General features: G+C 44.5%; 1 protein-coding gene across 1 annotated transcript; it reads left to right on the top strand.

Annotated features, from left to right (window-relative positions):
* The first annotated feature begins 7839 nt into the window (after positions 1-7839).
* Positions 7840-14470, top strand: LOC124855004 (E3 ubiquitin-protein ligase RING2-A-like). Its single transcript, XM_047344084.1, is given in 7 exon segments — positions 7840-8560; positions 8818-8978; positions 9338-9553; positions 10569-10761; positions 10764-10888; positions 10975-11242; positions 12490-14470. Coding segments are annotated over 7 exon segments (1191 nt in total). The 5' UTR covers positions 7840-8482; the 3' UTR covers positions 12640-14470.
* The last annotated feature ends 538 nt before the right edge of the window (positions 14471-15008 follow it).

Below are 15008 nucleotides of genomic sequence, written 5' to 3'. Positions count from 1 at the left end.
GCAGGCAGAGGACAGACAGGGGGCAGGCAGAGGAGGACAGACAGGGGCAGGTAAGAGGACAGACAGGGGCAGATGAGGACAGGAGACACACACACAAATACACAAACACAGACACACAGACAGACAGACACACACACACACACACACACACACACACAAACACACAAACAAAGACACACAGAGACACACACAGACACACAAACACACAGAAAGAAGAAGAAGAGAGTGACACACACACACACAAGCACACACAATAATAAAATCTCTATCTCTGCTATTAAAATGTTTCCATGCATCACAACTATTAAACAGTCATGTGGAGCCTGCACTTAGCCGTAGAAGAACACAGGTTACATAAATGTTCTGCTCTAAACTTAAACACATACGATCATGTTAAGGTCAACAACAAATCATCACTTTTAATTACTAGGTTCAATCTCAAAATGTCACAGGACAAGTTTCATCTGACTTAACGGCTGAGTAAGCATCCACACACTTAGCGTCCATTACGTAGAAAGGAGGGACGTCTCTGGCTCTGACATCATCATGATCGTCATTGTTCGTTATTCCATGCATCTTGGAAATTTTGTTATATATACAGGAGTGAAGGCAGAGGTGACAGAGACAAGAGTTACAGTCAAAGAAGAAAGAAGAAGAAGAAGAGACAGACAACGAGAGAGCTACTGCAACTGTCGGGAAACATGGAAATCACTTCACTTCAAAATCTGAGTGAGTATTTCACTTATGATTCAGTATTTTGTGATTTCATTTCATTTAAATGTTTATTTAGCTTTTATATGTGTGTATGCATATGACCATGTTCCTGTCATCATCTCTGTTACTGTGGGTTTGGGTTTGATTAAATGTCTCATAAACCCACAGCACCAGTCACAGCTGGAAATGTAATCCGACAGCTTTTATAGAGTGAAATCTGTTCAAATGAACATGATCCGATGTAGTTCAAGAAGTAGAGGTTTTAGTCAAATGAACTGTATGAGACTTTCATGCTGACAATATTTATTGTTCTAACAATATTCATGAAGACATTAACAGTCTCTCCTTTCAACTACTTTCATTTTCTTACAGATGATGGTCAGATTCAGTTTTGGAAAAGAAAGCGGAGGGAGAACAGAGAGCATTCAAAATGATCGCCAAGACTTTAGTCTTTGTTGTAATACTGATTGAAGTAAGTAATGATTCTATGTATTTAAAGTTGGAAACTATGAACTCTGAATTATGAATGAATTCTGATCATACTCTTAAATGGAAACAGCATCCACTAGCTGACAGCAGAAGAGCCACAAATAAGTGTCCCAGAGTGTAAATCAGAATTACCCCGACATCCACCACAGCTGGTCCCACAGCTGGTAACAACTGGTCCCACAACTGGTCCCACGAAAGCTGGTCAACAACTGGTCAACAACTGGTCCACAGCTGGTCACTGGTCAACAACTGGTCCAACAACTGGTCCACAGCTGGTCCAACAACTGGTCCAACAGCTGGTCCCACAGCTGGTCAACAGCTGGTCCCACAGCTGGTCCAACAAACACCCCAACAGCTTAGGAAACCCGAAATCGGGAGCGCGGGCCAAATCTCAAATATAACAGTGGCAAGCTTGACGAAGGCAGCAGCAACAGCAGCAGCAGCAGCAGTAGCAGCAACAGCAGCTACAGCAGCAGCAGCTGGGCAACCTCTTCAGGGCAAGATGCTGAAGATGCAGTAGCAGCTGCAGTAACCCATGCTCACTGCATTAAATGCAGCTGCAGCCTCCTGAAGGACCACTAAATGGGAATACCTGCTTTTGCTGCTAGAGAAGCAACAAAGCCTTCTGAAAAACAAAATTAGCATTAAATGCAGCGCTAAAAAGCAGCTTCATCAGCCCCAGCATCAAGAGCAAATGTTAAAAAAATAGTAGAGGCTTCAGCAAATATATCAGCTGCAGCGGATAAGGTGGCTCGGCTGCAGCTGCAGCTTGCCTCTTCAACAACAACGAATCAGCAAAAGTTAGTTGCAGCAGCTGCAACAGATCTGCAGAAGCTGCATCCAAGAGCTCTAGCTACATTGCAGGTAACATTATCAGGAACAAATATGCAACATCCGAAACAACACAAACTCACCATTTATTGCAAGCATCAATTTTAGCAGCAGAAAAAGCAGCAGAATTGGCTGCAGCAACAGCAATGAAAGCAAAACAAGCAGCTGAAGCTGCGGCAGATGCAACAACAGCAACATCTGGAACTGCATCAATCAATGAGACAAGAAGCAGCTGAAAAAAGCCCAAGAGAAGCATCATGATTACAAAAGGCACAGCTGCAAAATCCAGGAGAAAACAGCAACATCTGCTGCTGCAGCAACCATTCTGCCAGCTCACTAATTCTAACTACAGCCCCAACAACAATGATGACAACTACAGTATTATCTACTGCTACACCTACAACTACAACAATACCTTCAAATTGCATCACTACTAGCAACATTCACAACAGCGTCCACATCAGGAGCAACAACTATACAGCCAACAACACAGGGAGCAACAACAACAGCATTAACAACAGCATGGCCATAACATTGTCACCAAGAGTAACAGCAGCAATTAGAGAAGCAGTATCCGTGGCTGCAGCTGGCAACAACATTCACTGCAGCAGCAGCAGGAGAACCACTTCTGCAGCAGCTGGAGCCACAACAAGCCCAGTTGCAGCAAAAGCCATAGAAGCTGCACAAGATGCAGCCAGAGCTGCCATGTTACTGGCAAAAGGACAACAATCCCCAGCAGCAGCAGCATTTTACAGCAATTAGAGCTGCTAATGCTGCCAAAAGCAACATCAGCAGCAAGTGTTGAGGCAACAGCAGCACCAACAGCGAAGACAATCACTGTAAGCTATCATTCATCATCGATAGCTACAAGGCTGCTGAAGAGCAGCAACAGCAGCAATACTGGCAGCGTTGGTAGCAACGGCTATTGACCAAAGTTGCACAAGCTGAAAAAACAGTGGCTAGAAAAAGCAATAATAGTTGCGGGAATATTGAAAGAAGAATCATCATCCGTGAGTGGACCCACAGCAGCAGCCACACGTTTATCCTTATCAGCAGCGCGAAGCAATGGCAGCAATGACGAAGCAACAGCACTGATTGCATCTACAGCAGAGGGGACTTGGTAGTAGCAGCAAATGCAGCAGCAAAAAGCTCAGCAGCAGCAGCAAGGGCAGCAGTGGGGCACTCCCAATTAAAGTCGTGGGGTGCAGCCACAGGGCAGCTTATCAAATAGTCAAACAACACCAGCAGTGGCAGGAGCCCCATCAACAGCACCCACAGAAAAAACTAACTGCAGCAATAATGGCGTCCACCTCAGCAGCAGCATGCTGCTTCTGGTAGCAGCCTCAACAGCAGCAGCCAGTGGAGCAACAACCAAAGAATTAGAAGCTGCGATAAACCACGCTGGCAACAGCTCGAAGGCTGCCTTAGCAACAGATGGAACAGCATCGATATCCCCTGGCAGTAACAGCAGCCAAAGGACAGCTGCAGAAACAGCAGAAGCAATGCTTATTAGCAGCAATTCAAGCAGCAGCAAAGCACCAGCATCAATTGCAGATGTAATGGCAAATATAGCCAAAGAAGCATCAAAAGCTGCAATGGCAACAAAGGCAGCAGCAACAGCAGCAAAGCAGCCAATGAGGCAGCTTCAGAAGCAGCATCTCAAAGGCATTGATACAACAGCAAGAGCTGCAAAAGCAGTGAGAGATTCATCAAATGATGCATTGGCGACATTATCAGCAATCCCAGCAGCAACAGCAGCACAAATGACAGAAGAAGCACGTTCAGCAATGGCAACAGCAAAAACAATGTGATCGTCGCAGCAGCAACAGCATTGTCAGTAGAATCAGTATTAAAGAAGGCAGCAACAGCAAACAACTCTGAAATAATGACCCTTAAGTACATCTAGCAACAGAAGTGCAACAACAGCAGCAGAGGCGTTCAGCTTTCAACGGTATCAGGACAAATGTAACACCATCTACAATGAAGCCCTCACCAAACAGCAGTCAGCACCAAGCATAGCAAACACAACCAAGACGCTTAACAACAACAGCAGCAGCAGCAACAGCAGCACCTGCAGCAGTTAAAGCCAAAGGAAACCGCAGTAGTGGCGTCAACAGCAGCAGCAGCGTGCGGCTACTATTTCTTATCAACTTCTCCAGCTTCTGGACCAACAGCATCCACAGCAGCCATGAATGCAGCAAAAGCTGCAAAACTATGCAAATGCTGCTGCATTGGTGCAGCAGGGGCAGCACCAGTGGAAGCAGCGGCTGCGGCAGCAAGAAGCGGCTGATGCAGCAGATGTGGCAGCACAAGCAGCTTGATGACGCAACATTAAAAAAGGAACAGCAGGACAAAGCGCAACAAGCAGCGAAGATAGCAGCATCAGCAATTAAGTCAGCAAATGCAGCAAAAACTGCAGCAGCAACAACAGCGTCGGCAGCAGCTCAAGCGCCCAGGTCAACAATCTCCAGAAACTGTTAAAGCTACCAAATCAATGGCCACAGCATCAAAGAAGCAGCAAAACAACTGCAGGACGTTTTATCACAGGCCACGGTCGACAGCAACAGAGAAAAGCAAAAAGCAATAGCAGGGGCACGGGCAGTGGCAGAGATGGCACAGGCAACAGCAACAGTAGCCACAACAGCAGCGGAAGCAGCAGTAGACGCAGCATCAGCAACAAGCGCAGCAGCATACAGCAATAATGACATCAACAGCACAGGGGCGGGACATCGGCCTCAGCCGCAGCAGCAACAGCAGAGGCCCTCGCTGACCAAGCTAGCACTTGGCAGCAGCAGGTGGATCTGGACCTGGCAATGCAACTGGGTCTGGGTCTGGGTCTCATCTGGGTCTGGGTCTGGGTCTGGATCTGGAGTCTCCATCTGGGTCTGGGTCTGGAGTCTGGATCTGGATCTGGGTCTAGGTCTGGGTCTGGGTCTGGGTCTGGAGTCTGGCTCTGAGTCTGGATCTGGAGTCTGGGTCTGGGTCTGGGTCTGCGTCAAATTCAGGAAGCAACACAACAGGAGCTGCGAGTTACAATAAAATCAGTAGCCTGAGTTTCTGTGGTCATCGCCGTCGCCCGCTGCTCCTGCTTCTGCGAGCAACATACGCAGCTGCTGCCCCTGAGACTGATATGTTCAATTGTAGAATATCAAGATGTATTTATTCTTTTATTTTATCTCAATTTATACGTGTGTATATCTAAATTATGAACATTTATATATGTCTTTGACAAGTCAGAAAAAGGGGATTGGATCAAAGAAATGAGAAAGGAACAATGATCAATATTTTAATAATCACTAATCAGTAATAGAGATATTTAACCCTTTAAATGGCTGTAAATTATAGTATTTATTATCCTATTTATTGTGGCGTGGTTTGTACTGAATGAAACTGTTCTTATTCTATAGTTTGTGCAATTCATATTCATAATTGCTTGACTGTTTTGATTATAAATAAAAACAGCTGCTCAAATCTAATTCATGAAAGAATGTGATTATGTCTTCATCAATAAATACGAACAATTACTGCATTTAGCTTTGATCATTGTTTTCTTTGCGAGCACACCTCAAGCCCATCGAGGTTCATCTGACTTTAGTATGTGTTGAGAAAAACATCTGGTGAAGTTTTAGGGCTTTTTAAGAAATAAAAAGTACAATGATTGTGGTTTAATAAACACAGTTTGTATATATAACATAAACATGACAAGTGGCCAATAAAGGAAGAAATGAATTAAAAACTGGTATTTCCCTCCTGTCTAGTCGCTCAACTGTTCCTGACATGTTACATTCCACAATAACGAGGTCCCCTCCTGGCTCTCAGGGCCCCCTCTCATCTTGAGGCCCCTGACCTGGCTCTGCATGAGATCAAAGTCAGAATCTTCAGTTCCAACCAGTAACAACATTCACATGTTGGTGCCTCACTTTTAATCATCAAATACTGATCAAATAAAATGTAAAGTTAAAACCTTCCTTTTTATTAAAACATAGTTAGAGCCGGTCAAGTTTATCTTAGACCTGCTCTTAGTTCTGCTACTATGGAGGTCCCTAGAAGGTCGGGGACACATGACCTCGGAGCTTCTCTTTCCAAGCTTCTCCTTCCTCTTCTCCATCACTTATCTCATCAAAGAAATTCATATCTCATCAATACATGTTACTGACGACTTCTTCCCGGAAGTCCCATTGCCTTATAGATACAGATCCAGATCGTGGATTAGGATCTGTGGATCGCGTATCAGAGATCGTGATGGTGGATCAGTATGACCAGATCCTGTATCGTGTTGCACTCTGATACTGGTGATGAACCCGACCGAGGTAGCAGCTGATGATGAATCTAATGGCGGCAGTGGACAATGACTGTGGACTATAGTGGCATCCGATCTTGATGATGAATCCTGATCACTGGCTGCTGACCACAGACTGTAATTGAAAGCAGGACAGCTCGATATATAATATTTCTCCTCAGATACTCGACCATTAATGACATTAATCCATCAATTCACTGACCTTCAGTTATACTTCAAAATGTTTACACCTCATCAATGCTGCTAAAACGCTTTATCTTGATGTTCTCTGTTCCGCATTGACATCTGTTCACTGAGTGTCCGTCCTGGGAGACGGATCCTCCACGTGTCTCTGAGAGTTTCTACCTTCTTTGCCTGTTAAAAGGTGCATGGTTGATCTTGTTGAGGTTAAGGACAGAGGACGTCTCCACCTTGTTAAAGACCATGAGACAAACTGGGATTTGTGAATATGAGACTATACTAATAAAACTTGATTGATTGATAAAGTCTTCTAATGAATGAGCACTTTACTTTTTAATGCTTTTACTTGGAGTTAAGTATCGTCCACATTCTGGTTTTTATTATTTTTAATCAAGTGAATGATGAGTGCTTTATCCACCACTGAGAACAATACGATACGTAATAAATAACAACTGGTGTACAATCACAATCTCTATGTATGACTATTAATAATAATTATCTCTGAAACACATTTTCCAAAGGTTCATCTCCGTCACATCTTTATTATCTGTCATCGTGTATAAACTGCAGCACATTCCTCTGAGCTGGTGAAATGAGCATTGTCTGATGTAGGCGTGGTGCCACAGACACAACTCGTACTTGAAAAGAAAATACAATTAGTGCAATTAGCACATTCCAAGTGTGAGAGACTCCCTGAAGACAGGGGGGTTTGTAGAATAACGGAGGGCAGGAAGCAAGGTGAGTTCACCTGGGTCACACCTTTAAAACACAAAGGTGATTCAATGACACACAAACCAGCAATTATAAAACACTAATGAATCACCAGGAGGGAAGCAATGTAATAATTACATCTATTATTCTCTGATTATTTACAGATGCTAGTTCAGGAGGCGTTACTCAACATTCCAATGATCATGTACGAGTTTTTAAAGTATCTAAAATCCAAACACAACGAACAATAACTGGTCCACTGAAAGTGAAAGTTTAAAATCGAAATCAGAAAATAGGGTAAACGTAGAAATGTCCCAAAACCCTGATGAAATAAAAAGTGACTGTGTATAAAGAGGATTTGTTTGCTTCCCATCTGCCTACATGGAGGGGGGGGGGCTCTACTGCAGCCAGCCACTGGGCTCAAGGCCCTTTGGCTCCACTTTTGGGAGCCGTCATCTCGTTTTATGACTGAAACATGGAATACTGATGTTTTCGTCGGTTGATTAAATGTAAAATCAAATCAAATCAAATACATAATAAAGGTGTGCGTGTGTATTTTCCGTTGCAATACTCCGTTTGGCCGCTCAGGGCGCTGTGGCTGCTGAGCAGCAGGAGGGCAGGAGTTTTTACTTCCGGTGAGAAGAAGAAGATGGCTAACGTTAGCTAGCTGCTGGCTCAGAAAATGTCGCGCTCTTGGTATTTTCTCGTGTTTTTCTCCTCAAAGTGAGACTGAAGGTGAACGGAGACGCCCCCTGGCGGCCGTCAGGAGCCGCTGTGTGTAGTTGTGTTGATTCATTGCGGAGTTTGCAGGCGGTCGTTGTGTGTCCGTGTAGCGGGAGCAGGTCGCGTCTCCTCCGGTCAGCTGTCCGTCACGTCCCCGCCAGGTGAGTCCGTCTCGCGGCTCCGCTGCAGATTCAGCGGTTGTCTCCACGTGAACTTTACTGTGGAGGAGCTCAGAGGAAGTGACCGACACGAAGACCCCGGAGACAAAGTGTGTGACAACACGTCACAGCTCGGTGTGTCCATCCGGATCCACTTTGATCCACATCTGTCTGTGTTTGATGCTGAGGACAAACCTCTGGGTGAAGACATGGCCTCACTGCTGGAGACAAACTGACCGAAGGTGGCAAAACAAGCACAAAGACAGACAAGACTGAGAGAGACACAACTTCTGAGAGTTTATGAAGAAGATCAGAAAGACGTGTTGAGTTCCACTGACCCTGAATCAGCTGGTGCTGGTCTGTCTCTGCAGCAGCGATGGCAGCTCCCGTCAACCTGCAGACTCCCAGTAAGACGTGGGAGCTGAGTCTGTACGAGCTGCACCGGAGTCCGCAGGTAAACACAATGTGAAGGTCCACCAAACGGTAGATTATTAATAACACTGCAGTGTGAAAAGAATACAGAATTGTCCTCACAGTCCTGATGGCAGAGCGGTCGTCCTCCAACCACAATGTGGGCGGTTTGATCCCAGTCTTATTCCACTGCATGCCGAAGTGTCCTTGGGCAAGATACTGAACCCCGAATTGCCCCTCATAGAAAAAGTGCTGCCCATAGAAATATGAATACAGACCATTTACCATGTGTGTGTCCAGGAGGCGATCATGGACGGGACAGAGGTGGCGGTGTCTCCTCGCTCTCTGCACAGCGAGCTCATGTGTCCCATCTGTCTGGACATGCTGAAGAACACCATGACCACCAAAGAGTGTCTGCACCGCTTCTGCTCCGACTGCATCGTCACGGCGCTGCGATCAGGGTGAGAGCGCCTGCATCTGTTGTCATGTCCGGGCATTTTGTTCCAAATTATTCATAATGTGGTGCAGTATTCATGAGTAGTACAAGATTGGTGTGGTCGGTAGTGTAGTACATAATTCATAATTCACCACTTCCATAACTTCTGAGAAGTCACATAAAACTCCTGCTGTAAAAGTGAAATAACTCAACCTTGGACAATAACAGGATGTTCTCTTCACATGGAATAAAGACTACATGTGTAACCAAGTTCACTGTGACCTTAAGAAATGATAATACACGAGTATACATGAAAATATTTACATAACCGTACGAGTATCTGTATATTATTCCAGTAGATTCTCAAACTTCCTCCCTCCTCAGGAACAAAGAGTGTCCGACCTGCAGGAAGAAGCTGGTTTCCAGACGTTCGCTGCGTCGAGACTCAAATTTTGATGCACTGATCTCGAAGATCTACCCGAGCCGCGAAGAGTACGAGGCCCACCAGCGACGAGTCCTGGACCGACTCAACCGGCTGCACAACAAGGAGGCGCTGAGCTCCAGCATCGAGGAGGGGCTCCGCCAGCAAGCACGCTACAGGTCCGAGAGGTGGGGGACGGACAGGAGGGAGCAGAGAATCATCACTCTTCTGTGTGAGATTCATCTGTCAGACAGAGCAGGCAGTTCCCGTTCCCAAACAAACAGAAACAACTTCATAATCATAATAAACTTTATTTATATAGCGCCTTTCAAAACCAAAGTTGTAAGGTGCTTCACAAAATGTGAAGCACCTTACATGCGAAGAAAGAAAATCATAAAAACGCCACATTCTACTCATCTATGCAATCAAACAAAACGGGTAAATATATGACATTAAAACATCAAAATAATAAACTATAACAATCTGTGAACAGATGAGGTTTAAACCACTGAATGAACTGAGCTGAAGTTGAGTTAAAAGGTTTGAAATAACAAGCGGAGTCGGACCATGTCGTGATTTAAAAGTGATGAACAGAATCTAGAACGTGAAGTTTGACTGTCGTGACACGTGAGTGCACACGGTGTGTTTTCTCCGTCTGAGTCTCCTGCTGCGTTCTGAACTAACTCGTACTGCTTCATTCATTTGTGTGAACAATGAGTCACAGTCGTCTGGTCGAGAGCAAACGAGCCGTGGAGGAGTTGTTCGGTTTCCTGGAGCATTGGTTCGACTTTAGCAATATTTCTGATTCGTGATTAACTTTAATCATTTATCACAATCAATCACAAATCATCAAAGACCTTCATTTTCAGACTTTGGAGCCCAACTTAACAAAAATCTAAATGAAACAACAGTTTGATCTTCTGAACGCCACAGAGACGTTTCAGGGAAAAGGAGGTTGTCACCTGGTGAAGGTCATGTGATGTGAGGATCTGCTTCTCGTTGGCTGAGCAGCTGGAATCAGCAGCACAACCTGCATTGTTTATTCAGTAAAATAAGATAATAAAGTCGCATAATGACGTGTCTGTCATATCGGATGATTTTTATCATTTTAATGAAAGTGTTTTCTTTGTATTGATGATTCTGAAGAGGATTGTGGTTTGTTGTAATCTTGTTAACTTTACCGCCGCTCTGCAGAAACCACCGGGTGAAGAAGCCGACTCAGGAAAGTGACAACACCACCTTCAGCGGGGGGGAGGACAACGGTGACACCCGCTCTCACCTGTCCCACGACTCCGCCCCCTCACACCCCCCCCACCACTGCGGTCAGACGCCCTCAGAGGCGGGGCCAAGCCGCAAGAGGCCGCGGGTGTCGGACGGCACTGGAGCCCGGAGGCGGACAGCGGGAGCCCCACGCCTCCTGTGAGACGCCTTAAAGAGGGGGGGGCCTCGGAGATCGAGCTGGTATTCAGACCCCACCCACAGCTGGTCCACGCCCAAGACTACAACCAGACCAGGTGGGTGTGTGTGTGGGGGTGTGTGGGGGGGGTGGGGTGAGTGAACCATCTGTCCTTCTCTCTGATTGGATCTTCTTCCGGTGCAGATTCGTGAAGACGACAGCGAACGCCACAGTGGACCACCTGTCCAAATACCTGGCTCTGCGCATCGCTCTGGAGGACAGACGGACCAACAGGGAGGTGGAGGAGGGAGGGAGGGAGGAGGGAGGTGGGGGAGAGGAGAGAGCAGCAGAGGGAGGAGGAGGAGAAGGTGGAGGAGCAGCGGGCGGCGGTGGCAGCAAAGGGTCGAGTCTGGGCAGCATCAGTGAGAAACAGTACACCATCTACATCATGACCAGAGGAGGACAGTTGTCTGTGAGTAGCTACGAGACTGACCAATCATCATGTCGACCACAACAACCAATCAAAATGTCCATAATTCTAATAAGTTACGGAAAGTCAAGAAATATTTGATCATGTTTCTATATTTACAAATATTTTGCATCAATATGTTTTATTTGTTTACTAATGAAAAACAGATTTTTGTATTTGTTAAATTTTTCACACATTTTCAGTACATTTATCATTTATTCAGATTTATTGATTTAAATAACCTTTAAGCTCAAGTTGTACAGATTTTAGAGACATGAAGCATTTGAAGATTCTCCAGGAAATGACATCACAGGAAGGAACTAGAGGGACGTTCTGCTCATATTGTCCCATCGTCCATGTTAGATCATCTTATCCCACCCAGGTTCACCCTCATCCTGCTGACTGACTGTCTGTCTGTCTGACTGTCTGTCTGACTGTCTGTCTGTCTGTCTGACTGACTGACTGTCTGACTGTCTGACTGTCTGTCTGTCTGACTGTCTGTCTGACTGACTGACTGTCTGTCGGACTGTCTGACTGTCTGTCTGACTGTCTGTCTGTCTGTCTGTCTGTCTGTCTGACTGACTGACTGTCTGTCTGTCTGTCTGACTGTCTGTCTGACTGACTGACTGACTGTCTGACTGTCTGTCTGACTGTCTGTCTGACACTTCTGTCTGACTGACTGTCTGTCTGTCTGTCTGTCTGACTGTCTGTCTTTGACTGACTGTCTGTCTGACTGACCGACTGTCTGTCTGACTGCTCTGTCTGTCACTGACTGTCTGACTGTCTGTCTGACTGACTGACTGTCTGACTGACTGACCTGACTGTCTGACTGACTGTCTGTCTGACTGACTGTCTGACTGTTGGACTGTCTGACTGACTGTCTGTCTGACTGACTGACTCTGACTGTCTGTCTGCTGTCTGTCTGACTGTCTGTCTGACTGACTGTCTGTCTGTCTGTCTGTCTGTCTGTCTGTCTGTCTGTCTGACTGTCTGTCTGCTCTGTGACTGTCTGTCTGTCTGACTGTCTGTCTGACTGACTGACTGTCTGTCTGATGACTGACTGACTGTCTGCTGACTGACTGTCTGTCTGTCTGACTGACTGCCTGTCTGACTGTCTGACTGACTGACTGTCTGTCTGACTGACTGACTGTCTGACTGTCTGACTGACTGTCTGTCTGACGACTGACTGACTGAGGAGTAAACACACCAACCTGAAGAGGTGAAATGTTAAATCTCTTCTTTCTCTCCAGACGCTGAACGGATCTCTGACTCTGGAGTTGGTCAACGAGAAGTTCTGGAAGGTCAGGAAGCCGCTGGAGCTTTACTACGCCCCCACCAAGGAGCAGCAGCCGGCGCCCCCCGCCCAGCAGAAGACTCCACCTCCTCAGAGAGAGGGCTGAGGAGCTGAGGAGCTGAGGAGCTGAGGAGCTGCTTCTCACCTTTCCTCCACACACCTCTTCTGTTTGAAGATGGAGGTCAGCCGCTGACATTCTCGTATCGTTGGCGCCTGTTCTTTTTTCCTCCTAAACTCTTATTTGATTTAATCTGTAAAACTAAATCTCAAGATTGAAAGAAAATCGAACCACTCGGTCGTTGGATGTGGAATTCCTGTTTTTATCTTATTACTTAAAAATAATTAACAAATGTAAAGGTATTTTTTCGTACGGTGCCAAACAAGTTTCAGTTTTGACTTCAACTTCTTAGTACTATTTATTTGTCTTAACACAGATGTCACACAACAACTTATTTCCTGTCAGGATTAGACTTAAAAAACTATCTTGCTGATGTAAAAGAAAACATGAACGTGAGAAGGTGTTTCTGAAGATCGAGCTCAAGAGACTTTCAGAGAACAAGAGCTGGTTATAAACATTGTTATAATGTTATGTGCAGTTGAATCTCTAAAAGAAATGACTGAAGCTCTTTGTTGTTCATGTTAGTTTAGTTTGATCAGCTTTTAACAGTTTGAACCAAAGTTTGATTTAACTCGACTCTGGAACGTTGTTTTATCCACAGACTGTAAATTAGATCCTCGCTTCACAAATCACAGCTGATGGGAAAATCATTGAAAAACCTTTTATTTTAAAGAAAGAGATGAAATATTCGTGGATCTGCACCAAAGTTTAACGAGTTATCTTCTGACACATTAAACCTCCTTCCACTGCTCACAGCTTCTGTGTAGTCAACAGACAGAACCTCCTTGGTAGAAGTAATCAAGATGAACAACTCTCAATATCCTGAAGTGAAGCCTACAGATCTCAAATATGAGTCTGTGATCCAGGTCCCGCCCATACACTCTGGACCAATCATGAGTCAGTCTCAGCTGTCAATCATGGTGTCTCATTAAATAACTGATTCAAACCAAACTGATCAGAAACACGAACAAACATCAGTGAGATGAGAACGACCTGAAATAACAAACATTTATTTAACGTCTACTTGGATGTTTTACTTTGCTCTTGATGAAACTGATGCAGATGCTTTGGCTTCGCTTTCCGGAGCCGTCATGTCGGCCATCTTTATTTACAGTCTGTGGCTCTCGCGATGTTTCTTCAATCAACACACTCGTAGCTGCGACAGCTCGTAACCAGCTGTGTGGTTCAGGTTGTCATGACGATGTTTGGTTTAATGAGCTCGTTTCGTAGCTCAGGTTCAGATCATCGCTCTCTGATCGGACTGTTGATCAGAGAGCGATGATTTTTATTTAAAGATCAGTCCTCAGGTATTTATCAACAGGAAATGAATCTATGATCTTTTTAAGAGTATGAGACACACAACAAAAAATAATATTACGAGAAGAAAGTCGTAATATTTCTGAAATGACTCATTACGTCTTCTCATATTGCGGCTTTCAATTTTATTTTCTTAAATATGGCCCCAACCCTCTAATAGGTGATGTAATATTTCATGTTGTTGGCTGGAGCCCGTCCTTTAGAAAAACCTCTGCCTTTAACTCTGCTGCCGTTTTATTGAACTCTGATATTAAGATGTAGCTGTGACACTTCACCTGCTGCTGTTTCCTTTTTAAAACGTGTCTGTTAAAAAGCCATAAACCTTTTTAAGGTTCATTAACCCGACGCCTCCTCTGTCTTTACGCACTTTATACTTCCTGCAGTCATTTTCCCACCGTACCTGTTTTTATGGAATATTTGTATATTAAGTGATCTTTTTCTCGTTAACGCTGTTTTGATCACTAAATTCTGTCAGCAAAACAATAAACTGATTTAATGATCACGTTTGGTGTAAATGTGGCTGATTTATCATCGGTTTCTTTGAGAAACCTGCAGTGGTAACTTTTATATAAATCTTAGAGCCATTTTTTGCTTTGAATATTGATTAATGCGTTTTCTGTTTGCATAGATTACAAATATAATTTAGAGTAGTAATATTAATGTCTCTGCCTGCTGCCCTTTTGTTACTGAGGCAGGAGATGATGTAATATGCATATATAGGTTCGAGTGACGGAGCGATATGAACTTTAACCACAAGAGCCCTTTGTTGTTTAACTTTAATAAGTTGAGCTGATCCTCAATGTTTGTACTAAGGAATAAATTGATTGTGATGCAACATAACGAGATCGGACTGATGCTTTTTGAACAGTCAGAAAACAGCAGCTGTAAGAAATCAAACAATTGGTCATAATCAGATGTTTAACTGTAATTTTCTAGAAACAACTTAATTCATGATCAAATGTTGAATTTATAAACTGCATCAGTTTCGTAAATTCTATAAAAACGTCTCTTTCTACAGAATTATTACCTTTCTTGTAAAT

The sequence above is a fragment of the Hippoglossus stenolepis genome, chromosome 17, assembly GCF_022539355.2.
Source record: "Hippoglossus stenolepis isolate QCI-W04-F060 chromosome 17, HSTE1.2, whole genome shotgun sequence".
Classification (NCBI taxonomy): Eukaryota; Metazoa; Chordata; class Actinopteri; order Pleuronectiformes; family Pleuronectidae; genus Hippoglossus; species Hippoglossus stenolepis.
The sequence above is the reverse complement of the archived record's forward strand: the minus strand, read 5'-3'. Positions and strand labels throughout refer to the sequence as shown.